The 25701-nt window shown below is 35.0% G+C and overlaps 2 protein-coding genes across 3 annotated transcripts in view; one reads left to right on the top strand and one right to left on the bottom strand.

The window, feature by feature from the left end:
• LOC138305503 (dynein axonemal heavy chain 6-like) overlaps positions 1-24569 on the bottom strand; it is a 64779-nt gene extending 40210 nt beyond the window's left edge. The window contains 26 exon segments of the mRNA XM_069245757.1: positions 156-232; positions 549-685; positions 1021-1298; positions 1780-1992; positions 2462-2671; positions 3658-4044; positions 4502-4651; positions 4783-4884; positions 5474-5626; positions 6185-6351; positions 6828-6948; positions 8055-8163; positions 8494-8684; positions 12299-12358; positions 13547-13736; positions 14956-15091; positions 16300-16435; positions 16811-16945; positions 17516-17638; positions 18175-18322; positions 18606-18741; positions 21324-21432; positions 22299-22505; positions 22810-22879; positions 23129-23357; positions 24452-24569. Coding sequence (XP_069101858.1) covers positions 156-232; positions 549-685; positions 1021-1298; positions 1780-1992; positions 2462-2671; positions 3658-4044; positions 4502-4651; positions 4783-4884; positions 5474-5626; positions 6185-6351; positions 6828-6948; positions 8055-8163; positions 8494-8684; positions 12299-12358; positions 13547-13736; positions 14956-15091; positions 16300-16435; positions 16811-16945; positions 17516-17638; positions 18175-18322; positions 18606-18741; positions 21324-21432; positions 22299-22505; positions 22810-22879; positions 23129-23340 — 3957 coding nt within the window. The 5' untranslated portion in view covers positions 23341-23357; positions 24452-24569.
• A 150-nt stretch (positions 24570-24719) lies between these two features.
• The window catches only part of LOC138306012 (tropomodulin-1-like), a 31299-nt gene continuing 30317 nt past the window's right edge, over positions 24720-25701 (top strand). For both annotated transcript variants that reach the window (XM_069246336.1, XM_069246334.1), the window contains exon 1: positions 24720-24817. The gene's annotated coding sequence lies outside the window, so the exon portion shown is untranslated. The remainder of the gene's footprint in view (positions 24818-25701) is intronic.

Below are 25701 nucleotides of genomic sequence, written 5' to 3'. Positions count from 1 at the left end.
AGTCATGTAAAAATGTATGTAAATGCACAAAGAATTGAAATACAAAGAAAAATAATGGGAAATTGGGACCAAACAATTTTTAGCTAATAAACAGATTTTTCAAACAACTGTAGTCCTCTATATATGCAATGAAACAGATCATATGACAGACTTACCCTGCCGAGACTGACTTTCTCACTCTCCGGCGACACCATGGCCAGGATATCGTTACTGTACTGTATCTCCTGGTCCTCTGTAAATGATAAACAAACATCAGGCATTGCCCTACAGAGATCTAAAACATCCCCCTCCCATCATGTTCTTAATCCTGGAAAGTTCATAAACTTCTGATTACATAAGAGAACTACTGTCAACAGTGATACAAGTTGTAGACACCAGTGCTGCATTATCAAGTCCCCAAGATTTGCCAGAAGAATTTGTCACCCTTAATCTCAGAGATGACCAGTCTTATCACATGTATTTTTTTCCAAATTTGTGTTGTTTCATGAATTGTTGCAAACTAAATGAATAACTCAAAAATTACAGCAATTGTTTAAAATTATACTGACCGCTCTGTTCAGATGCGATGCCGAACTCGAGTTTGGCGATGGCGTCGAAGCACTTTCTGAGATGGGGTTGGACGGCCAGTGGGTTTCTTGTCTGAGCAAGAATCTCCAGCAACTCGTCATTGGACAGGAAATAAAACCTGAGGTCAAAGTTCATGGGTCAAAATTGTATCAACAATGAGAAAAGAGGTCAAGGTCACATATGATTTGTTGTATTGCTTGGATTAAAAATGTTTTCGGAAGAAAAAAAATATGGAATATGAAATTTGTAAAGTAAATTCCTTACTTTTATTAATTATTATTATTATAATCGAAAGTTTCTCTGATGTCTCTTGACTCGCGAAATTGCAAAAAAAATGTAATCCCCGCATAAACAACCAGCTGTACAGCATCATAGATTATTGTTTTATCTTTGAAACATCCCTTATGTACATGTAGACAATAAACAATGCATCTTTGACAGCATATTTTTTACCTGGGGAAGATAGCTCGTTTAGATTCCAGGTAAGCTTCCAGACATTTCTGGATCTGGTCGAGGAGGGCGTTGTTGTTCTGGAAGGTCTCAAGAAGTCCAGGCTGTGTCGCTGCACGGATAGCTAACGGAACTTTATTCACTTTCCTCATAATGTCCTTGTACGACTTATCAACCTGCATAAACATCTTCGCCTCGGCTGGAAGTTGGCGCTGAATATCAGGCGCACTGAAGATGGACTCCAGGTACAGCCATGACCTCTGACAGGTCAGCCATTCATCCTAAAGGTCAAGGACAGTGAGGATCAAGGTTCAAAAGGTCAAGAACAGAAAGTAAGTAGGTAGCACGTTATATATTTATAAAACAAAAACGTAACTTTAGCATAAATCATGTTCCCTTTAACATATCCAGTTTAACTTCTTTTTTTCTCATTTACCTTCATATGCAATCAAATTTTATAACCTTGAAGATAACAGGACCAAGTTGAAATTTTTAAAATTAAGTCAAGATTTAGGAAGCAAAAATGTATATTGTCATTGTTTGGCCAATACCAAGTTCACGACATTCAAAAGTATTTGTATCCTTATTTCAAAATCAAATTTTGAAATTAGGAAAATCTAATAGTTAAACATTTTTGTATATCAACTTGATATAAAACTTTTATGTTTTATTGTTGTCTGTCCAACTCCCATTGTCTTTTACTAATTGACAATATGATATTCTGAAATGAAACTAAATTGTAGTTTGTTGTAATATACAAACCAAAGTTTTGCCGAAGAGGTCAAGCTGTTTGACCCAATCATCCACACGGGGTTTGATTGGTCCAACATGACGAGAGCTGGCGATGGTTGCTATGTTGATGTTACTGTCGTCGAGGAGTTGTTGGATTTCGTCTGTACCTCCGAGGATGAACACATCCTTGCTGTCCTTATGATATAAGACCATGAACTCTGTAGTTTTCCAGGAGTCTTCAACCTACAAAAACAAGAATTGTCCTTAATCATTCATGTCACTTTATATGAGATTTTATAAAACGAGTCTGAGAAATATTTATTTTTGCGAGCCTTGACAAGTTTCATAAAATCTTATACGAAAATGTAAGATACTTTTTTTATCACATAGCTAGAATGACCTACATTCTGAAGAATCATAATAAAAAAATATTTAATAGCAAAAATCCTGCGGAGGAGTTATTTTGTCACAAATCGAATCCTAACATTATGTTTACTGACGTATGTCAAACCAGGGTGACAATTTTCAAATCAAGATCAAATCATTTCTTACCAAATTAACTTTACAAAATTTTACAAGATTCTTAAGAAATCTATTCTTTACTTTCTTACTTATTTAAGTGAAGATATAATAATCACAGGTTTGGCAGCAAATGAGAAATGAAAATTTCGCTAATCAAGTGGTCAAGCTAACCAGACTCGGGCAAACTTACTTTTTTGAGGATGCTCTCCAGACTGGCTTCAGAACTAGCCTTGCCAGATATTTCCTGAAGAGCCTCGGCACTTTTGAATGCCTGGATCTCTTGGAGTTTGCCAAAGGTCAGCGGATCTTCTGGTGTAAATTTGTGTTCAAGGACATTTTCAATCATCTCCCAATGACGAGGCTTCAAGGTCGGGTTTCTCAGGTCCGTAATTACAGGCAGCTGGAATGATAAAAAGATTAAAATTAAGAGTTGACTTTAACATCAATCAGTACTCTTCTGATGTAGAGTTGTCTGCCCTTGCAAGCAGACAATGATTAAAAGAATATTGAGTTGAAATGGTACAAAGATTAAATTTAGAGTTGACATTTACATCAATCGGTACTCTTCTGATGTAGAGTTGTCTGCCCTTGCAAGCAGACAATGATTAAAAGAAAATTGAGTTGAAATGGTACAAAGATTAAATTTAGAGTTGAAACATTAATAAGTATTCTTCTGATGTAGAGTTGTTTGCCCTTGAATGCAGACAATGATTAAAAGAATCTGTGTTGAACTCGGAGTTGAAACATCAATCAATTCTTCTTATGTAGAGTTGTCTGCCTTTGCATACAGATAATGAGTAATATAATCATGTATGGGTTTCTGATCTAGAGTTGTCTGCCCTTGCATACAGATAATGAGTAATAGAATCAAGTATGGATTTCTGATGTAGAGTTGTCTGCCCTTGCATACAGATAATGAGTGATAGAATCCTGTATGGGTCTATCTAGTGGACAGGGATATATCTAAACAACTAGTCAACCGAAACAAAGGCTTTAGTTTTAACACGAGGATTGCTGGCCAAAATCTTTAATGTTGCACACATTATTACATGTGCAATCTATGCTCTTTTAGAATTAGTTTTAAAACATGATGAAAGATGTTGAATGTTGTATAATATTTATGAATTATACGTCATTCTTTTGGCATTATTAATTTTTCATTATCACATTTATGTATACTGCGCAAACAGATTAAATCAATCTAATTTTATATTTAATACTTGTATGTTAATATTTTGTTGTGAAAATTCAAGGAGATCTTCTCGCCTAGATTTTCTGAATCAGAAATTCTATGAAGGAGAATTCCTTTTACCATTGAACACTTTCCCTCTCTCTCAGTAGATATGGCACAGAGCAGAAGTTGCCCTCTTACGACTGAACACTTACCCTCTCTCTCATTTCCTCCACTTTCTCTTTGAGGACGGGTACAACTTGATTAGGGGGAAGTCCCTTCTCTAGCTGCATCACCGACTTGGCGTATTTCATTGTGGTGGAGTTCATTCCCTCGGGATCCAATGTCTCAAATGGCACAGTGGTCCAGTCGAGGAGAAGTTTATCCCAGTCGTCGATGGCCGTCCATAGGAGTTCCTTAAGCTTCAACTCAGCGTGAGCCTCTTCAAGAGCGTCAAACTTGGTGACCTCGACCTTGAAGTTCTTCTGATAAGATTTGTAGGTGAAAGCTCGTTTCTGAAGGTCGTCCATCTGGGTCAGCAATCGTGACAGAATATTCCTCACTTTGTCCTTCTCAGAGTTCACATCCAAAATCATGGGGTTCTGTAACATAAAAACACAATATAAACTTCACAAAATAATTCACAAAACTATGACCCTGTAACTAATAGCTGTGATGCTTCAATCATCGGAAACATAGGCAAAACCTAATATGAACATTTTAAAGAAATCCACGTGTTTAATGAAATGCCAGTTTTATCTTTTAACTGCCAATCCTGATATTGATCACAATCTTGACAAAGTTATCTAACCTCCAACAGGAGGTTTCCAATTGAGCTTAGTTTGATCTCTGACCCCTACTTCCTATTTGACCCTTGACCCCTTACCCATGCTATCTGTTTGACCCCTGACCTCATAAATTTGTTTTCATTTGACCTATGATATCTCTTAATTTGATCCAAGTTATCTGTTGAACTCCTAACTTCCAAACATGGGGTTTTGCTATTCAGTTGACATTTTAGTTTGACCTCTACTCTTTTTTTGACCCTTGATCTCTTACCTGAGCCTCCTGTTTGACCTCCTTGACCTCCTTGGCGAGCTCTGCGATATCTTTGTCCAGGTGGGTACAGAACTTGTCGATGTTTGCATCTCTTTCAGTTAGACTCTTGTCAATGGCATTTCGGACGTTCGTGATACTTGGTCCCAGTGTCTGTATATCAGAATTATTTAATATCACCTACTGCACATAATTTTTCAAAGAAATTTTAATATACTTAAAATGGTTATACATATAAGGGTAATAACACATTAAATTGACCTTTTATAAGGTAAGTATTGTACCTGGTAGACTGCGAAGTCCTCGGGAGGTGTTGGAACGTTGTATAGTTCTATCAACTCGTACATGTCCTTAACCACCATAGCCTCTTTCTCAGCAGGGTCAATCTGCAACAAAAAGGGAGACAACTGTTAATTTAACATATTCTTCTTCAAAGGGAGACAAATTAAATCTCTTCTGCAATGAGAGGAGACAACTGTTAAATAAATCTGCTGAAGTTATCCTCACATTTATACTTTAAACCAACTTTCTTTCGCGGCTTCTAAATTTCGTGATTTTCATTTCCAAAAAAGTTTGGGAAGATTTAACATTCGCGGATTTAAGAATGCACTGAAAATTCATATCAATGTAAGTAAATATTAATTCCGAGATATACACTTTTGCAAAATTACTTGAATTGCGAAATTCGAGAAAATACAGTAATTAAAAAGACAATGATCTAGATAAGTTGTAGCAAATATGTTTTAATTTTCAATACCTCGCAACCACAATCAAAACCAAAGTAAATTCCTCTCTATGGCATAATTTTAAGGTTTGCTTTATTTTCTATTGGGTTTATACCATCAATGCAAAATATCTTATTTCTTGTTTGATTCAATATTAACTCATTCACCCCTGAATTTTCATAATGAACTGGTCTAGTCTTTAATTTGGAAGAGCCTAATGTGTCTTTAAGGGGTGAATAAGAAAACTTACTCTGACTTGGATATCATCCAGGAAAGTCAATGTCTTCACGAACTCCATCGTGGTGGTCGGTGCAAATTCCAGCTTGAACTGAGCATCCTGTAACTCGGCGATGAGTCGGTTCACCTCGAGGTGAGCCTTGACCGGTAGCAGATCGTTGATAACCTAAATAACAAAAAACACGAAAATTCAATAAGGAGTCTTCATATTGAGCCTTGACCGGTAGCAGATCATTTATAACCTAAAATAACAAAAATCATGATAATTCAATAAAGAGTCTTTATCAAAATTTTCATATGGTCCAATATTCCCCCCCTCCCCACTATAGTTTTCTGTATTAACATATTACAGAGTTATCTGCCCTTGTGGGTATTGATTGTGAACCAGAGGTAAAAGGCCTATAATTTATGTGTCAGGACTATGTTCTCAATATGATTCCACTTTTTATTCCATTTTTGTTGAATTAAAGACATAATTACTTTCCTTGCAATTATTGCTATCTCATGCTCTCTTATATTTCGTATTTGCATATTACAGTATTTACAGTTATCTGCCCTTGCAGGCAGGTATTGATTGCGTCGTCATGTGTTTGCGAGCATAACATCATAAGTTTTAGAGAAAACGGCATGAATTTCGCTCGAAGAACAATGACATAACAATCGATACCTACCCGAAAGGGAGGTAACTCTGCAATATGCAGAGACGGAATACTTACATCAAGACAGCGTAGTGGTGACGGTATCAGCAGCGTAATGGCGACGGTATCAGCAGGTTCTTCATCTTCGTCCCATCTACAAGCAGCATTCCGATTGGTCGCTTCTCCTTGATCACCTGAGCCATACGATGCTGACCATTGTACCGCTCCAAGGCCTCCGTGAAGAACGCAACATCTGATGAAAAAGAGACGAAATTAATCTGATATTTTCATTTTAACTACTACTTCACATTACATACTTGATCCTATGCTATTAAAACTTTTTTTAAATGCTTACTTTCAAAAACTTTATATGGCATGCATTCTTCAGACTAAGCATTTTAATTGTACGTTTATATGGCTATTATGAGAATAACTAAACTACTTACTCTGAAAGTAATTTATTTTTATTTTAATTACCTACTTACTTTGATTTTTGATATACACTAGGGTCCTGTATTTTATAACGTACCATGTTCCTGTGTTTTATAACATACCATGTTCCTGTGTTTTATAACATACCATGTTCCTGTGTTTTATAACGTACCATGTTCCTGTGTTTTATAACATACCATGTTCCTGTGTTTTATAACGTACCATGTTCCTGTGTTTTATAACATACCATGTTCCTGTGTTTTATAACATACCATGTTCCTGTGTTTTATAACATACCATGTTCCTGTGTTTTAACAGCCTCTAGGTCCATGCTTTCATTTTCCCGGAAGAACTCACGATGAGGCTCGAATGTGTCTGCGTACTGTGAGGCTGCATTGAAGGCAGCAGCTGTAGCATCCTGGGGACAGAAATTAATCCTTCTTAATTAATACTGTAAACAAGGTAATTTACACAAGGGGGGAATTTATGCAAATTATGCCAAGGTCACTTGATTGCTAAAATATCCCTCGCAAGTGATTTTTTATACTTGTATAAATTTTGTTGTTATTAAAAGTCTGAAAGTGTCTAAAAGTGAAAGTAGGTGTGGCATACCTTGATATCTATAAAAGTGGGTGTGGCTTACCTTGATATCTATAAAGTAGGACATGACAAAATTTGATGTCTATAAAAGTGGGTGTGGCTTACCTTGATATCTATAAAGTAGGGCCTGACAAAATTTGATATCTATAAAAGTGGGTGTGGCTTACCTTGATATCTATTAAGTAGGACATGACAAAACTTGATATTTATAAAAGTGGGAGTGGCATACCTTAATATCTATAAAAGTGGGCTTTGTGGGAGTGGCATACCTTAATATCTATAAAAGTGGGCTTTGCAACCTTGATATCTATAAAAGTTGGCATGACATACTTTCATATCTATAAATGCTGGCATGGCATACCTTGATATCTATAATAGTGGGCGTGGCATACCTTCATATCTACAAAAGTGGGTGTGGCATACCTTGATATCTATAATAGTGGGCGTGGCATACCTTGATATCTTTAATAGTGGGTGTGGCATAACTTGATATCTATAATAGTGGGCATGGCATACCTTGATATCTATAAAAGTGGGCGTGGCATACCTTGATATCTATAAAAGTGGGCGTGGCATGGCATACCTTGATATCTATAAAAGTGGGCGTGGCATACCTTGATATCTATAATAGTGGGCGTGGCATACCTTGATATCTATAATAGTGGGTGTGGCATAACTTGATATCTATAATAGTGGGCATGGCATACCTTGATATCTATAAAAGTGGGCGTGGCATACCTTGATATCTATAAAAGTGGGCGTGGCATACCTTGATATCTATAATAGTGGGCGTGGCATACCTTGATATCTATAATAGTGGGCGTGGCATACCTTGATATCTACAAAAGTGGGCATGGCATACCTTGATATCTATAATAGTGGGCGTGGCATACCTTAATATCTATAAAAGTGGGCGTTGCATACCTTGATGTTATCTATGATGGTGTTAAGGTGTTTGTCATCCTCAAACATGGTGGTTAAGCTTGGACCATCCCCGCAAGTCTTCTCCTCAAACTTATTGTTGATGATCGGTCTGTAACACATTCAATTCAAGTTATAACAAGGCTTCAGTAGGAAAGAAAATAATTATAGAAAAAATACTGAAGATAATTGAAAAAAAATCTATTAAGGGAACCTAATGGAATTAAATGTTTTGGGGTTATTTTTTGCAAAAAAAAGTTTCTTTCTTGTGGCTGATCTAAAAACAGAAGTGCTTCTGATTGAAAAAAAAAATAAAGAAAAAAGTTTATATTTATAAGACTATGGTAGGTATTGGCCAAGGGACAGAATTAGAACCTCTCTCACGAAGGCAGTCGCTCGACTTAAAGTCAAAGTATCAATGGCAACGTAGTCTGTGAATTACCTTGTAAAGGCATCAAAGTATGTATCAGGGACAAGGTTCTGTACGGACAGGACAGCGTCCTGGAATTTCTGGATAACATCCTTCAGTCCCTCCTGGAAATCCTCCAGATCAGGCTGGAACAGGAGTTGGTTCGGCTCCAGGACAAACTCTGTGATAAACAGGGGTGGAGCCTGTGGAGCCTCATCTTCATCCTGCAAACCAATCATAGAGGTTGTTACAAAAGTCAAGGAGCAAATGTCACCACCCAATCAGATTGACTGTCTCATTAGTCATCCAGTCATAATCATTGTCAACTTTCATTGAATATATATCTTAAATGGCAATAAATGAATAAATATGTTTTTATATATAAGGGTACTGATTTTTGTTATAGAATACTTTTCATTTAACTCAAACATGTATTTCATTCACCAGTGAGATTAACTTAATTACTTACTTACTCTGAAACTAAAATATTTTTATTCTTAATTACTCGGGATGTAAAGTAATACAAAAATAAATAATTCCAAATACAAGAACTAAGATGCAAATATAGATCTTGAAATTCAATTCGCATTGAATTTTGCATTAGTTTAGAAAATAATCACATCTTAGTTTGTTCTTTTGTCAGAGAATTTCTTTACTTCATTTATTCTATGGCACATATTCCTTAAAGACATAAACACTGAATTAGTCAATATAAAAAAAAATATCTTAACAGAAATGAAATGCTTTTCCATCAAATATCCTAAATTTTAATGGAATTTGGATAATGTCAATAGACAAATTAATTAAAAAATCATGAACTCCAAGGTCTTCGTTTGCCAATCTATTAATTGTGATCAATATCGTATAATACTACATAAATTTAAGCTTCGATCCATGAAAAGTAAAGCAAAAGTAAAAAAGAAATTACCATAAATAGTTGATTGATGTAATCAAGCTTTGTGAAGTTAAATGAAAATATTTTATCTTTTTTCTCTTCTTTTTTTACTACCAAATGGTCAAGTTTTTGTTTGTTTTTCAATCTTTGAAACATTTATTTTAATTTGATAAGTTGAGTACTGTTAAATATGGGTGAAAATAACTACTAATTTAGCAAACATATAATGTATGAGGATAAAGACAAATACTTTTTTTATGTTATGGATATACAAAAATGTACACATGTATATATCTCGATATAAAAAATCCATAATAATTCTTATCATTCAATCTACTACAGATAATCTCTTCAATATTGATGGAGGGACTCGTTTGTTTCAGCCAATCAGAAGAGATTTACAACTGGCAACATCATTTTTCCCCCTTTATAGGCAGATAAAGTAGATTTTTAAGAAAATGAAAATGCCTGATACAAATTTGTAAATTTATGTATTTCAATTGACCTTATTTTTTCTTGTGTACCTGAAACTAAAAGGATTCTGTATTTGCATATTAAAGAGTTATCTGCCCTTGTGGGTAGGTATTGATTGTGATGTCATGTGTTTGCGAGCCTAACGTCACACCTTTCTGAGAAAACGATGTGAATTGCGCTCACAAAATAATGACGTTACAATCGATACTTACCCGCAAGGGAGTTAATTCTGTAATATGCAAAGACGGAATATCTAGCACTACAAAAGTCTTTTTATACACAGATCTACACACTAGCTGTACATGTTTGTACTTTCATTCCTCACATTAGTGAATATCATATTTGACCCAATAAGCGCCCATGTCCCTTTAAGCACCCCTGCCCACTTTAGGGCATCAATTTCAATTGCCCGAGCATAAATAAATACCAAAACTGTGTAGGTTTTCAATAATTTTGTTTTATTAAGCACCTTTTCATTTTTTTTACAATTTTTTTAAACGCCCTGGGTGCTTATTGGGTGAAATACGGTACTGATAAAAATTGTTTACTAAATAGTTACTAAATATATCTGTCAGGTTTAACAGATTAAAATAAAAATTCATGCTCTGCAATTTACGCAGTTTGCAAACAAAATTTCTTTCATACCCTGATGAAATTTAAAAAATAGTGACATCAATGCTTAATCAAGAAAAGAAGGTAAATATTTTGGTCAACACATTCTTTTTCATGTGATAAATGATATGATTGTTACATTATCATAAGATAGTACAAGTCTACTTAAAAAAAAAAACCAAACAAACAAATGAAAGAACATGAATATAAAATGTATAACATTTGATGAAAACAGCAAATTTGAGTTTTAAGTCAGCTAGTCCAGCAAGTTCATATAGAAAGATTTCCTTGATAAAACAGAAAGACATATTTTCAACTACATTCCTCATACATTTGTTTGATATTTGGTTTTAAACAAAATAATCAATGACCGTATTAGGTCAATAGATGCGTTTAATTTAAAAACCTGAAATTCTTAATGATTTTTTTTCGCCTATAAAGCAATTAATAATTTTCTACATGTAACACACCCCGTCACCTTTCTAAGCCTTTTCTACAGAAAATACTTTGAACTGTACATACTGGATTTTTTTCTTTTTCAAATGTTAAAATGTTGTTATATTCCGTATTTGCATATTACAGAGTTATCCGCCCTTGCGGGTAGGTATTGGTTGTGATGTCATGTATTTCAGAGGGCAATGTCATACTTTTCATAGAAAACATCTTAAATTGTGCTCAGAAAATAATGACGTCACAATGAATACATTCCCGAAAGGGAGATAACTATATAACATGCAAAGACGGAATATTAATACCGGAGATATATTAGTTTTTTCCTCTATTCCATATCCTTTCTGGCTAAGATGGAACGATTTCAGATGAAACATAAGGCAATTAATTTTATAATAAATATTTTAATAACAACTAACTACTGTCAACGTGGAAATTTAGGTGAGGTGAATATTCTACGATAATTAAGCGAAGGACGTTTTAGTGCTAAAAATCCCCCCCGCGTGTAATGTTTCGTATATGTATGAAACTATACTGCAAAAGGTTACCAGGTGTATTTATCATAAAATCAGTAAGTTAGACAAGTGTTTTCACGTATTAATTCGCGAAAATAACCACTCACGAAAATATCCACGTTAACAGAAATTAAATCAAACTCTAATATTGTAAGATATATATAGTATGTGTCAACAGAGATATGGCTATGTGTAAGTAAAACTAATTATCTAGCATATTACTGTGCTCCAGATAAGATGCGTACATGGGTAAAATACCCCTTGAAAATCTGTCAATTACCACTAAGAATTGTATGAACATGTACAAATTACCCCTACAATATTTGTAACACTCAGCCCAAATAGTATGAGAGACTTACATCCAGAAATGAAATCAAAAGAAATTTAGTAAAATCATATGAATTCGAGTAATTTTTAAGAGCCTGTATCAACTGTGCTCTTGTTTCAGATAGGTATTTGCGCAATTGCTAGTTTATCATTGATTACTTTATATCTATAACCACAAAACTTTTATCGATATATCTGTGTTTAGTTTTGGGCTCGCACAGAGGTCAAAGTTGCACCCCTTTCCTTCACAATTCTGAGTACAATTACATACCTCTCCAAAAATTACCTAGAGCACTGCTACTACCAAGAGTAGATTAATGAGTCTCTATTAGAATGTCTTCCAACCTTTAATAAATCACTAATCAAAGTTAGCATCTAATTCAGAGGAAGAAAAGGTATTAGCTGAACATCTAATTGGTCAAAAGAGACCAATGGTACACCATAGGTCAAAGAACACGACCTTTGACAACCAGAGGTAAAAAAATGGTGACCTTTGACATTCCAAGGGTCAAATGTGAAGGAACAAGAACTTCTGACTTTCAGAGGTCAAAAGTCAAACACCTACCGTAGCCATTGTTTCTGAACTTTGAACTTCCTTCACCTTTTCTTTTTCATCCTTTTTAGGCTGAAAGACCATGTCACATGACTCCACAGTTTAGTATTAACTCATTCACACCAGTTACAAACATTCAAATGATTCAAACATATTGGTGACGCAGATGTTGAGTACTGTGCATTATGCTTCAGATATTGGCAGCGGTGGAAACATTTATTTGGATGTTAAAAATCATTTTGTTTCGTAAATCTGTTTATCTATGCACAAAAATTTTTTATTCAAAAGTCGACATTCAATATTACCATATATAGATCTTTGAGAAAAAACTAATAATATTTTAACAAAACTTTATAGTAGAAAACGATTTTGCCAATATCAAAGATTTGAAGCAGAATGCAAAATCAACATTACTATCACACGACTTGGTTAAGATTAAATTCAAGCATATTAATGACACAGATTGTTAATTCAAACATTGGTGGGCACCACATTGGGTTCATTTAAAGGACAAACATGGCCGATGGGAAATTTTTCATAGGATGTCATGTGAATTAAATGTTTGTTTAGCAGAGATATTACCAATGTTCAAATTTGGACAAAGCATTAAACTTCCATAAAATCTCCATTTTGTTTCCATATAAGGATTGGGTAGTTGATTAGCAGGGCAAATTGTTGTTAATTAAACAGCTGACTAATGAATTGGAATCTAACATGAAATCTAAATTCATCTTACTTCAGTATGCTTCGTCTGAAAAAATTGATAAGGAAATGTCACACTGCTCCTTATTGGTTAAAAACTCAATTCCATTAATGTTTCCTGTATTTGATTGGTTAAAAACTCAATTTTAGTAATTTGTCCTGCATTTTGATTGGCTAATAACTCAATTCCATTGATGTGTCCTACATTTTGATTGGTTGCCATGGTATTTAAATATAGACTTCATCAACCATTCACATTAATAACCTATCAAAAATTATGATATTTTATGCAAATTTTCTGTAATGAAGAGCATAGAACATATAAATATTATCTAGATATTAATGAAATCACATAGAGAGACATTTGATATTAGCAATATCAACGACAATGATTTATTGATACACAGCAAATTGAGCAGCATGCCTAAAGCTGTGAATGAATACAGACAACATAGCAAGTGCCATATTCTCATGCAGACAAAAACAATATTTCACCACGATATTAAGGTGTGTTTCACCTGTGAAATGTATGTGATAATTGTGCTTGACATGTTTTACCTTTTCTGCATCAGCATCCTCCAGAAGCTTGTCGGCTTCCTCCTTAGCCTCGTCCGCGAACGCCTGTATCTGAGCAATGGTTGGGGTGGAAGACAATTGCTCCGTGAGATAGTTCAATAGTGTGGACACGGAGTTAACAGCCAAAACATGCATCGTGTTTACGATGAGGTAATCAGCCAAACGAATAAAGCTACAACAGTACAAACATCGGTATTAGTGTGGAAACATTCGGTGATATTAGCAGAAAACTGAGTCAGTGCAGTGACTTTAAATGTCAGTAGAAAATATTCAGTGACTTAACATTCAGTGATTAGCAGAAAACTGATTCAGTGAGTTATAATATTTACAGAAAATATTCAGTGACTTAAAGTTATATGTGCCGTAACTGGGCGATAATTTTGACATGCTATTTTTTCATCATTTATTTATTAAAAACCATACGGTTTGATGAATAAAGCTGTAAAAATCATTCAAATGGCTACAGATGACTTATAAAGGTTAGTTATAACACAGAAATTTTGTACTGTAAAATTGCTGTTTTTATGCCTTAAATATGTTTAAATGAAAACATACCTGCAGAAGTCACTTTACAAATACTAAAAACATTGTAAAAATGTGTAATGAAATTGTAGACCACAATTTGGCTTCATGGTCTCATCGTATGTACTCATTTCACTTCACTATTGATGTAAATAAATGATTTTTGGCAGTACTGCCAAAAATCATTTTCAGCTCTTATTTGTACATGTAAAATTAAAACCTATGCATTGAAAGCACTGTAATTTTCAAAAAGTTGGTAATTTTTGGTGCTGAATAACATATTAAAAGCTCATCTTGATTCGTGAGTATGAAAAATACGGCACATATAACTTTAATGTTCGGTGATATTAGCAGAAAACTGATTCAGTGAGGTATAATATTTACAGAAAATATTCAGTGACTTAATGTTCGGTGATATTAGCAGAAAACTGATTCACTGAGTTATAATATTTACAAAAAAATATTCAGTGACTTAATGTTAATGTTCGGTGATATTAGCAGAAAACTGATTCAGTAACTTATATTATTTACAGAAAATAATCAGTGACTTATATATATATTAATGTGAAAACATTCATACAAGGACTTATATAGATGTTTACTGGGAAACATTCAATGATCATGACTAATTAATGTTTACTTTTAATGACTTAAAGATGCGGATATTTACTCGGAAACATTCACTGCGGTAATGACTATTTTTAGATACTTATTGGTAATATTTTATTTAGTGACATGTTCTCACAATGGTGAACAAGATCAGTGGTGATCCACATACAGATTTGTTGGGAATCTACTTACTTTGTAAGTTCTGTAAGTGGGAGTCTTTAGAAGGAGGGGGGGGGTCAGTTGTTTACAGTGGGACTTACTTTGTCAGCTGTTTACAGTGGGAGCGTTTGTTGGCTTGTTCTGTATATGTCATCCTATCTGGGGCTTCTCCATATATGTCCATATCATAGTTACTGGGCATAAGGTAGCTGGACGATGTTCCTGGGGCGGCATCACCTAGCAACAGTAAACAATTACATGACAACAGAAAATCTCCCAGCTTAAATCACAAAAAGATGTACCTTAGTAACGGGTTAAAATCACCTAACAACAGTAAACAATTACATGACAACAGAAAATCTCCCAGCTTAAAACACAAAAACATGTACCTTAGTAACGGGTTAAAATCACTTAGCAACTGTAAACAATTACATGACAACAGAAAATCTCCCAGCTTAAAACACAAAAACATGTACCTTAGTAACGGGTTAAAATCACCTAACAACAGTAAACAATTACATGACAACAGAAAATCTCCCAGCTTAAAACACAAAAACATGTACCTTAGTAACGGGTTAAAATCACTTAGCAACTGTAAACAATTACATGACAACAGAAAATCTCCCAGCTAAAAAACAAAAACATTTAGCTTAGCAACGGGTTAAAATCACCTAGCAACAGTAAACAATTACATGACAACAGAAAATCTCCCAGCTAAAAAACAAAAACATGTACCTTAGTAACGGGTTAAAATCACCTAACAACAGTAAACAATTACATGACAACAGAAAATCTCCCAGCTAAAAAACAAAAACATGTACCTTAGTAACGGGTTAAAATCACCTAACAACAGTAAACAATTACATGACAACAGAAAATCTCCCAGCTTAAAACACAAAAACATGTACCTTAGTAACGGGTTAAAATCACTTAGCAACTGTAAAAAATTACATGACAACAGAAAATCTCCCAGCTAAAAAACAAAAACATTTAGCTTAGCAACGGGTTAAAATCACCTAGCAACAGTAAACAATAACATGACTGTCATAAATACCCTAGTAACTGTGGATAAATCATTTAAATTTGTAGTAGATGCTAAGCAACAAAGAACAATCACCTAGCAACTATTAGTTATAACTAATCAACAACAAGAACACTTTGCAATGGTTATCAAAACATTCTTTCTGCTTCATCTTCTTATATTTCAAGTTAAAATTATAAACCATTGACATAACATTATATAAAATTCCTGTTCCTTCTTTTCATACAGAGTTACCTCCCTTACGAGTAGGTATAGATTGTGACATCATAATTTTGTGTGTGTAATTCACGTTCTTTTCTCTGAAAAGTATGACATAACATTCAAAAACACATGATGTCAAAATCATTACCTACCCGTAAGGGCAGATAATTCTGTAATATGTAAATACAGAACATGTCCTTACCCATAAGTCCTGGACTCTCAGCGCCATCATAGAAATAATCGTCAGGTGTGAAACCCGCCTCAAGCAGGGCCGTTCTACATGCACTACGTACAACTTCTTTCACAAGTTCACGGAACTCAGTGAGACGACCAGCAACCTATAGGAAAAAGACAAAGGACAGTTTAACATTCACCTGTATATAATGACCACCTGTCTACGATGACCACCTGTCTATATCGACCTCCTGTCTATAATGACATATTTGTTTTTACTTCACATACATTTTTACTATTTAACGGCACTGTGCATAAAGACCAACTGTCTTCTAATGTGGCTAATCACCAGTGGTCATATGGACTTAGGCAGAATTAAGCCATATTCTTGCCCACACAGTCAATGATGGAGCAAATGGTAATCAAGTATAAACAATACAAACCATTAAGTCCTAACCACCACAGTGAAATCTGATTGACTGGTGGTGATCTATCAACAGCTCATCACAAAAAAATTAACGAAAATGAAAGATACGTACCTCCTCCAGTTGTTTGAACTGGGCGTCCTTGAAGTCATTAAGTGTGTACGTATTACCCTTCTCGACCTTACACAGACCCATATCGCTGATACGATGACACATCTCACGAACGTTCAGCAGCGCTGGGCGCAGTGACTGCAAGGAAATATCATATATAAAAGTGATTGCATAACTCACTCACCCCTGTAGATATATATAGACTTTTCTTAATCAAAGGCTGGAAAGGTCCATTATAAACATTCAGGGAATTGATAAATAAGTTGGAAAGGTCCATTATTCACCCCCTGAAATTTCATAATGGTTTGGCCTAATCTTTGATTTAGAAGAGTCTAAATGTGTCTTCAGGGGTGAAGGACTTAAATGGTATCTAAACAAGCAGCATAATTTATCTTCTCTAAATAATTGAATTTTTATGAAAAAATAACTTTCTTTCATGAAGGTAATTATAATTTTGTTGATGTTTGAAATAAAACAAATTAACAAAATTCAGTATTTGCATATTACAGAGTTATCTGCCCTTGTGGGTAGGTATTGATCGTGACGTCATGTGTCTGCGTTATGCTTTTCAGAGAAAACGACTTGAGTTTTGCTCAAAAATAATGACATCAAAAGGAATACCTACCCACAAGGGAGGTAACTCTGAAATATGCAAGACGGAATTAATGCATCATTTTTTTTAAATTTCATGATCGCAGAATCACATACCGGGTTAACAATGAAGAGGTTCTCGTTCAGAGATTTGGTGCAGGCTTGTAGTCGCTTTGTTCTCACATTCTTACGCCACACATTGAACGCTTTCCATTTTCTGAACAACGCAAATGTTCGGATCTGAAACAGATACGTGTACATATAAAACTGTGTCAAACAAAGGTAAGATGCGGAGAGGATTTTAGTAATATTGACCACTCTCTTCACATTACGAAAGCTACAGTTTGTAATTGGCGAATATCAAAAAAGTTTGTCCAAATTTAATATTTGCTGATGTATAATATCTTATCTCTGTCCATCGTGAGGAACCAGAGTTTCTGTGTTATTTTCTTATACAAATTCTTCAATTCAACGAACGTTTCCGACTTGTACATAAGCTCTCCGGCCTAAGCTCCCTGGTTGAATGAGGATTTCAGCTTTTATCTCCTAATTGAAAAAGGATTTCTGAAGTAAGCTCTCTGTTTGAATGAGGATTTTTGACCCATAATCCTTGTTTCAATGAGGATTTCAGACCTAAGCTATCTGTTTCAATGAGGATTTCAGACCTAAGCTCTCTGTTTGAATGAGGATTTTTGACCAAAGCTCTCTGTTTCAATGAGGATTTTTGTCCTAAGATCCTTGTTTAAATGAGGATTTCAGACCTCAGCTCTCCTTACTTTGATAAGTTTCTGGAAGTAGTGGTACTCCTGTTCCCAGCGATCCAGTGTAACAAATTCTGTTTCATCGTCGCTCCTCATACGGGCTGCACCCTTCTGACTGATCGTACAGTAATCTGCTTTGTTGATATTTTCATGGCTCACCACCCTAAAATCACGAGAGTAAGTCAATATATCATTCACTGTCATTAAAGATGACGTTAAGATACTTTGGAATTGATATTCGACAAAATATAAATTTTATTGGTTGGTGGGGTAATGAGTTTCTGGGTGCCTAGGCTGAATATCCGGAGATACACAGGGTGATTGGAGTAAAAAATAAACCAATGAGGTCTCCTTTGCCTGGTGTGATTGTGACTATCATATTTGAAGAAAATTCAAACCCGACATTTAAATCGATGTTGCCATGTATAAGAACTTAGCTAACTTACTTGAGGTTGTAGTAGTGGTACTTGACAGATGTTTTTGGCACAGCCGGACTGAGGTACATAAAGCCAACACCACGGTCAGCCTTAATGATATCAATAATCTCCTGGGCATCACAGAGCCCTTCAAATGTCTCCAGCACTGCACGAATGAAAAAAACAGAGTTATATCCCTTGTATTCATTAAGTTACTTCCCTTGTTTTTACTGAACATGTAAAAATTGTTGGTTTTTAATTTCCCTCTCAAAGAATGTATGCAACTATGAGTATCGTCTGTGAGAATTTTCCCTTTTTTCCCTTCGCCTTCCCTTCCCTTTTCCCAATGCCGTCGAGGCGCCCCTATGTCGAGAGTACCGTGGCTCAGGCGTTCATGAATACATGTACACTTTCCGTGCTTGTAGGAAAGACCCAAGGATGTCCGATTGGGTACCTTGCCCTCCCTTATTCCGTTAACCTTCTCTTCTCTATAACCCACAGGTGTTACAACTCTTCAACTATTGGTAATTGGTAGTCATGGGAAACAACATGTAGCTTAAGCTAACCACAGGGGTTCCCCATACAGGTAAGAGTGACACTTGAGCTAATCCCTTGGTTGTAGTAACTAGTGCAGTGCAGTAGTGACTCGGCCAATCTACGGAATTGATAATGACCAGTTGAGTGCTAACATAAATAAATACAAATACAAGTACATGACGCATGTTATCATATTGAATTATCATTGCTAATATTTTTTTACGAATGCGTTTTTTCAAGTTAGAACACGGTTTAGTTTTCATACTGCTAGTAACAACAGTCATGAACTCGGAAAGGCCAGGAAATACAGAAGATATATTTGCAACGTATACACAGTCTAAGATTGGAACAGTTTTTAGTTTTTCGTCTATAATACTGAAAGGTCATATTACATCGTAAGTTAATATTTGACAAAAGCAATGCATTAAAACATGGTAGTTCGTTTTTTTGTTTTGTATTCAATACAAAATTTATCTAAATATTTACGATTACAGATAAATTTTAATTAAAACTATAATAAAGTATACAATGTATGTGCCAAAAGCAGGGTAAATATATAATAAAAGTACCGTGAATAACTGATACAATATATGCTTTGTAAAACCAGAGCAAATGTGATATGTAACTTTCAGTGAATGCGAATACAGCTAAAAATGTATTTTATACTTTAACAAGAGGCCCATGGGCCTTAACGGTCATCTGACTCATGGCACAAAACAACAAAGTCACAGTATAAAGAATTGGTTAACGATTAATATAAACAATACAAGGAACTCCTTAGTTGAATATGTAAGTTTCTAAAATAGGTAAATGTCATTTGTTGAACAAACTTGGTAGCCCTTCATCCATATATGGTTGTAACCCATTCAAGGATTAATATAAGGAGGAGTCAGATTTTAAAGCCAAATTTCGATCAGCAAAGCTCCCAGTTTGGACCTCTGCCGTTCTATCCCCATGGGTCTTAACCTGGTCATTTATAAAATATGATTGTCCTCACCTAAAGTTCCCCCTTCTGAATCAATTAAAACCCCTATAGATCAATTTTCATTGAGATCGAAGACTGAAACCTGAAAACAGAAATTGGGCCAGCAGCCATCTTGGAATACCAAAATCTTTACGAAAATGTTTGCATGTTGCTCAGCATCAATCAAAACCCTCTATACCAATTTTCATTGAGATCGGAGACTGAAACCTAAAAACAGGCAGTGGGCCAGCGACCATCTTGGAATACCAAAATCTTTACGAAAATGTTTGCATATTGTTCGGCATCAATTAAAACCCCTATACACCAATTTTGATTGAGATCGGAGACCATGCAAAACCTGAAAACAGGAAGTGGGCCAGCTAAAATTAAGAAAATTTGCCCTTTTGGGACCCCAACCCTCAGCCCCTAGGGGTCGGACAAGACTCATTTATATAAAATATTATTGTCCTTCCCCAATGATGTTTCACACCAAATATGGATGAAATTCATCCAAGGATGAAGGAGGAGTAGGATTTTAAAGCTAAAATTAAGAACATTTCCCCATTTGAGGCCTCAGCCCCTAGGGGTCGGACCAGGCTCATTTATATAAAATATGATTGTCCTTCCCCAATGATGTTTTACACCAAATATAGATGAATCCATCCAAGGATGAAGGAGGAGTAGGATTTTAAAGATAAAATTAAGAAAATTTGCCCTTTTGGGGCCCCATCCCTCAACCCCAAGGGGTCGGACCAGGCTCATTTATATAAATTATGATTGTCCGTCCCCAATGATGTTTTACACCAAATATAGATGTAATCTATTCAAGGATGAAGGAGGAGTAGGATTTGAATAATAACAGTAAAACAGATATAACCAACGTAAATATTAAAATAATAACTAATATGATTAAAATAACAGTTTGAGAATGAAAATGAACAGAATAGGGCTACCAGTGTTACCATATCTCCTTTGAAGTCCTGTTAACATTACTAAAGCCATTGAAAGAATTGCTAGATTGGGATAAAAGTCTGAGATTCCAGAGCAAAAAACAAACAAACAAGATTCAATTTTAATAAAAAACAAATTTGATCACAAAATTCAATACTGTTGCAAATGATTTGAAAAAATTGAATGTTGTCTTTATTATTAATTGCAATAATATACAAATGTATTTTATAATATATAATATATATAATTCTAGAAAGTTGTTGGCAATCACTGACAGTTAGAGTGAGAATACATACTTTTTGGCTTGGTAGAAGTTGGTATTTTGGGGCCCTGAGCATGTATCCGGCTTCGAGGGGACGCTGGTTTTGGAGACTTAGGCGGAGTGGGTACTCTTACCAAGGATTCCTATGAAAAAAAAACATTGCCGTGGTAACATGAATAAATTATTATAACAAGAAATGACAATAATAAAAATAAATGAAATATTTATGATTGTAAGGGGAGATAATTATGAAAAGTATAAAATAAGATTTAATGTATTTTTTTTCTGCGTGATAAATCTCACCTCCTGCATCCTAATTAACCCATAAAATTTTTCACCATAGTGACGTAGCATAATTCACTCCTTATAGCCCTGCTAAGCAATCCCCTGCTTCCCCACCCAAACACCCATCAGAACCAGATCTTACTATTGTAAATTGAAATTCATCCCCTCTATAAAGCTCGATTCTGGGTGTTTATAAAGTTTGATATAGAAGCGACAAACTTTGACCGTCTATTTTTATATGTCTGTGCTAGCTACTTTCATTCACAATTGTAAATAAGATATACATATTACAAAACTAATTCTACATCCGTAGTCACCTACTTCACCAAAATAACCAGAAACTGACAAATGTCTGGACCACTCCGTTTGAGGTCACATCAGCATGACCCCTGGCCTAGAATCGGAACATCTTGGGACGTACATTTAGCCCGTAATTTATACTTTCGAATGAATCAACCATACCGAAGATTTTGTAGGTGATATGCTGTTTGGCTAACCATAGCGGTCGTGCTGAGGCGACCCCGAACAGGGAGTGGTTAGATCTTGTATTGAAGCGTTATGTAGAGCATCGTAGCGGAGCGGAATTACAAGTCAAATTTTGATTAGATTTACTCTGCAAGGGAGGTATCTGAAGCAGGAACCAGTTTATTGTATGATAACCTCTCTCGCCCTATTCCAACTTTTCAAGACACGCCCGGTCATATCTAATGTTCCTCACACTTACCTGTCTAGTTTTTAGGTCCTCCGGAAGCTCCGGCAGAGGAGACTCTGTGGCGCTCCTTTCCAAGGGATCCACAGATCCTTGTCGTCGTAATTTTTTCGAGGCTGGCTCATCTTTCTGGATGAGTGTTCCCTTAGCTGCTTTTTCCTCACGGAACTTTCTCTGTAGGAATTCCGGCTGGTTCCTTTCCTGGTATTTCTGCAGACTCGGCTGGTAGTAAAAAAAAAAGGCAGAAAGAAAATAATATTAACTGCTTTGATGACATATACAAATTATTATCTGTTCTGTCATATATTAATTCCTATTTTGACCGAAAATAAAGTTTTTTTTTATTTAAAATCTAGAAATAAAATATAGTGTACATGTATACAGAATTATGTACATGTAATTCAAAAGGTAACCTTAAATGTCAGTAACATAGCAAGAAAAATCTGACTTCCTAATTATATGCAAATTGTTATACAGTCCTTCATTATCCACTCTGTCAAAATAAAAACAAAAGAATGTAACTTACCACTGGTTCTAACTTTGTGGCACGGGGGATATTTGCCTTCTTCTTCTGAGCTACTGTAACTCTCCCGAAACTATAAACATCAAAATATGATAATAACAATCGGGACGGATATTTTAGGAACAGATTTCCATAATGTTATATATTGACTAAGAACTCAGCAGTTTTTTTTCAAAATTCGTAATTCGGATGATTTAAGTTATGAATGAAGGTTTATTGAGGGTGCAATGTACATGTAGTATAGAAATATGAAGAGAACAAAATAATTGCAACTTCTATAAACAAATCCCTGTCAGTCAATATTATCTAAAATCAAACTCACTGCAGAGCTTTGGAATTTCCTTTAGATTGTTGAGGGGCATATGAATATAATCGACTCTTTAAAGCCTCTGGATCAATTGTCCTCAAGCCCATTGGCTGGCTGCTTGTCATGTGACCATTTTGTGAAGTGCCATTAACGTCCATGCTATCAATGAGTGGGGTTCCAAAAGCCCCATTCATACTTCGGCGCGTTGGCTGCGTCCCGTAGGACATCCTTCCGTTTGATTGTTCTGTAATTGAATAAAATAATAGCAACTGGAGTTGTTGTATACATATTCTTGAAGACGCATGCACTGATTTTTGTATATGATCTTTTCAGGGGCCTGTACCTTTAATTTGGGAAAATACCAGTACCACATAATTACGTTCCTTGAAATGCATATATTTAGCAGAGATTTTTATTTATTTGAGAAAATATTTAAAAAAACTGGGGAAAATACAGCTAAAATTCTGTAGGGGAAGGAGCCAAAATTCAGCCCCAAATGCACCCAAAAAATCACTGGCATGCAACCTGTTCTCATATTTAAACTATTTAACAAAATCTTGACTTTGGAAATAATGACAAATCATTTTTTTCATGTTCATTTATGCTCAGAGTTATATGTTGATAAGGAAATCAAATCATGTTCATAATATAAAATAGTGTATGTGTAGTGATTATACATTTGTATGCACAAGTACTTATTAAGTTAGAATATGTCCCAAGTTAAACTGGCACACAAGTGTGGATTCTTGTTTAAGATAGTAATGACGCATAAGTTTTGGCAACAGATGAATTGAAAAGATTACCTGAATGATTGTAAAATGCGTACATTGAACTGATATGTCAAATTTATGCTTTATGCAATTAAATAATTAATATAAAATATATAATATTGCAACTAGAAAATTAAAAACAGAATTTAAACGTACAGAACCTACAGATAAGTTAAATTTACTAATCAAATGGTATGAATAACGAAATCGTAATGAGCAAAACCATGGATTTTTTTATTGGCACTGTTCCCTTATGAAAGCACCTTGCCAAAAAGTATCGAAAGCATTTACGTATTTGCCACTGCATTTTTCTGTTATGCATTTTTCTGTTATATCTGATATTTCTGTTAAACAATAAATTCATCATATTCATAGCCAGAGCTAAGAAGTCAACGACAAAAGAATATTTTCATTATTTGTATCAGATCGTCCTACCATTCTAGAAAGCTTATTATGTCAACTCATGGATTTTTTTAACTTTACAAGCATTTTCCCAGTGTTGTGTGATACATTCATTTCATAAACCACATTTAAATAAATTCTGATTATTTCTTTAACTGCACCATACCTTGTCAATACAAATAAGGCTTCCTATATCAAGTTATTCGAAGATTAACGGCATAATCTACTCCTTTCCGAACGTTGTTTTCATGAAAGCCGCCGCCATGTTGCTTCTTAATCGCTTGGCAACGACTAAACTTAATTTTTTAAACTCAATCTATATCTTTTAAATATTCATCAAAATTAATTAATTTAATATTAATAGAAAGTGCTACAATGATTATAAATTATCTCACCATAATAAAATAGTTGTCATTTCTCGTTGATACGAGATGTATACATGTTGAGGAAATTCGTAAGGTGAAGGTCATTCAGTAGTTTCTTGCTGAGAAGGAATTTGAGAACCAAGTCCGACAACATCCTGTAAAATCAGGTAATGTAAATGACCGTTGTAGTTTTAAACAGTTTTTCATTGAATAATATGAGCCTGCGACTCATTATTTTGAGTGCTTCATTTCTATTGGCACAAAATATTGCAGAAATTATCGGGTAGCGTAAGTCGAGTTGTGGAAGATGCCGTACCGCTGAATCATAATAATAAACGGCGACTGATCAAACATTAACCGGAACCGGTATTTTCTCCCGATTGTCAATCTTGTGCAACTATCTATATGCCCACCGTTTGTGATTATGTGTGTGTAGTACAGTCTATTAGTCCAAAATTTGCATATAGGCTGAAGTTTAACACCGTTGAAGCTTATCTTGATAATAATTCAATATTGAATGAAGGTGTGCTCTGGCCCTGAGACCAGACCTACTAACTTATAAGTTATGATAGATATATGTCCAGACATTATGTCTAAGTCCGGTGTCAGTTAGCTGGACTAGAATATCTCCAGCTTGCTATATAGATATACAGATAGACTTTACAGTACTATACAAACCTTATATCTGTACTTACGTATGCGTAAGATGCATTTCACTGAAAGGGCGTAACCCAGCTCGTAATAGTAAAGGTACTGTCAGGCGACCAGTTCTCGCCAAGTACCAATTCTCGCCATTGCATATGTACTTGTATGATCACACACAAATTTTCAGACCATTTTTGAGGAAATCAGCATGGTAGTGTCTTCTATCATAGTATCAGAAAATGACTTTATTGACGTAATTTTAGTGGTGATTAATCGTACAGCTACAGATGCGATGGCAAGCAGTTGAATTTTGCGTAACTTACAACTAAAAATCGTTTTGACTACACTTAATTGTAACATATCACGTCTGATTAGGCAATGGCTGATGCGACTTAAATGGTATACG

Source organism: Argopecten irradians, chromosome 13 (assembly GCF_041381155.1).
Source record: "Argopecten irradians isolate NY chromosome 13, Ai_NY, whole genome shotgun sequence".
NCBI lineage: Eukaryota > Metazoa > Mollusca > Bivalvia > Pectinida > Pectinidae > Argopecten > Argopecten irradians.
Note: the sequence above shows the minus strand (reverse complement) of the source record. Positions and strands in the feature narration are given on the sequence as shown.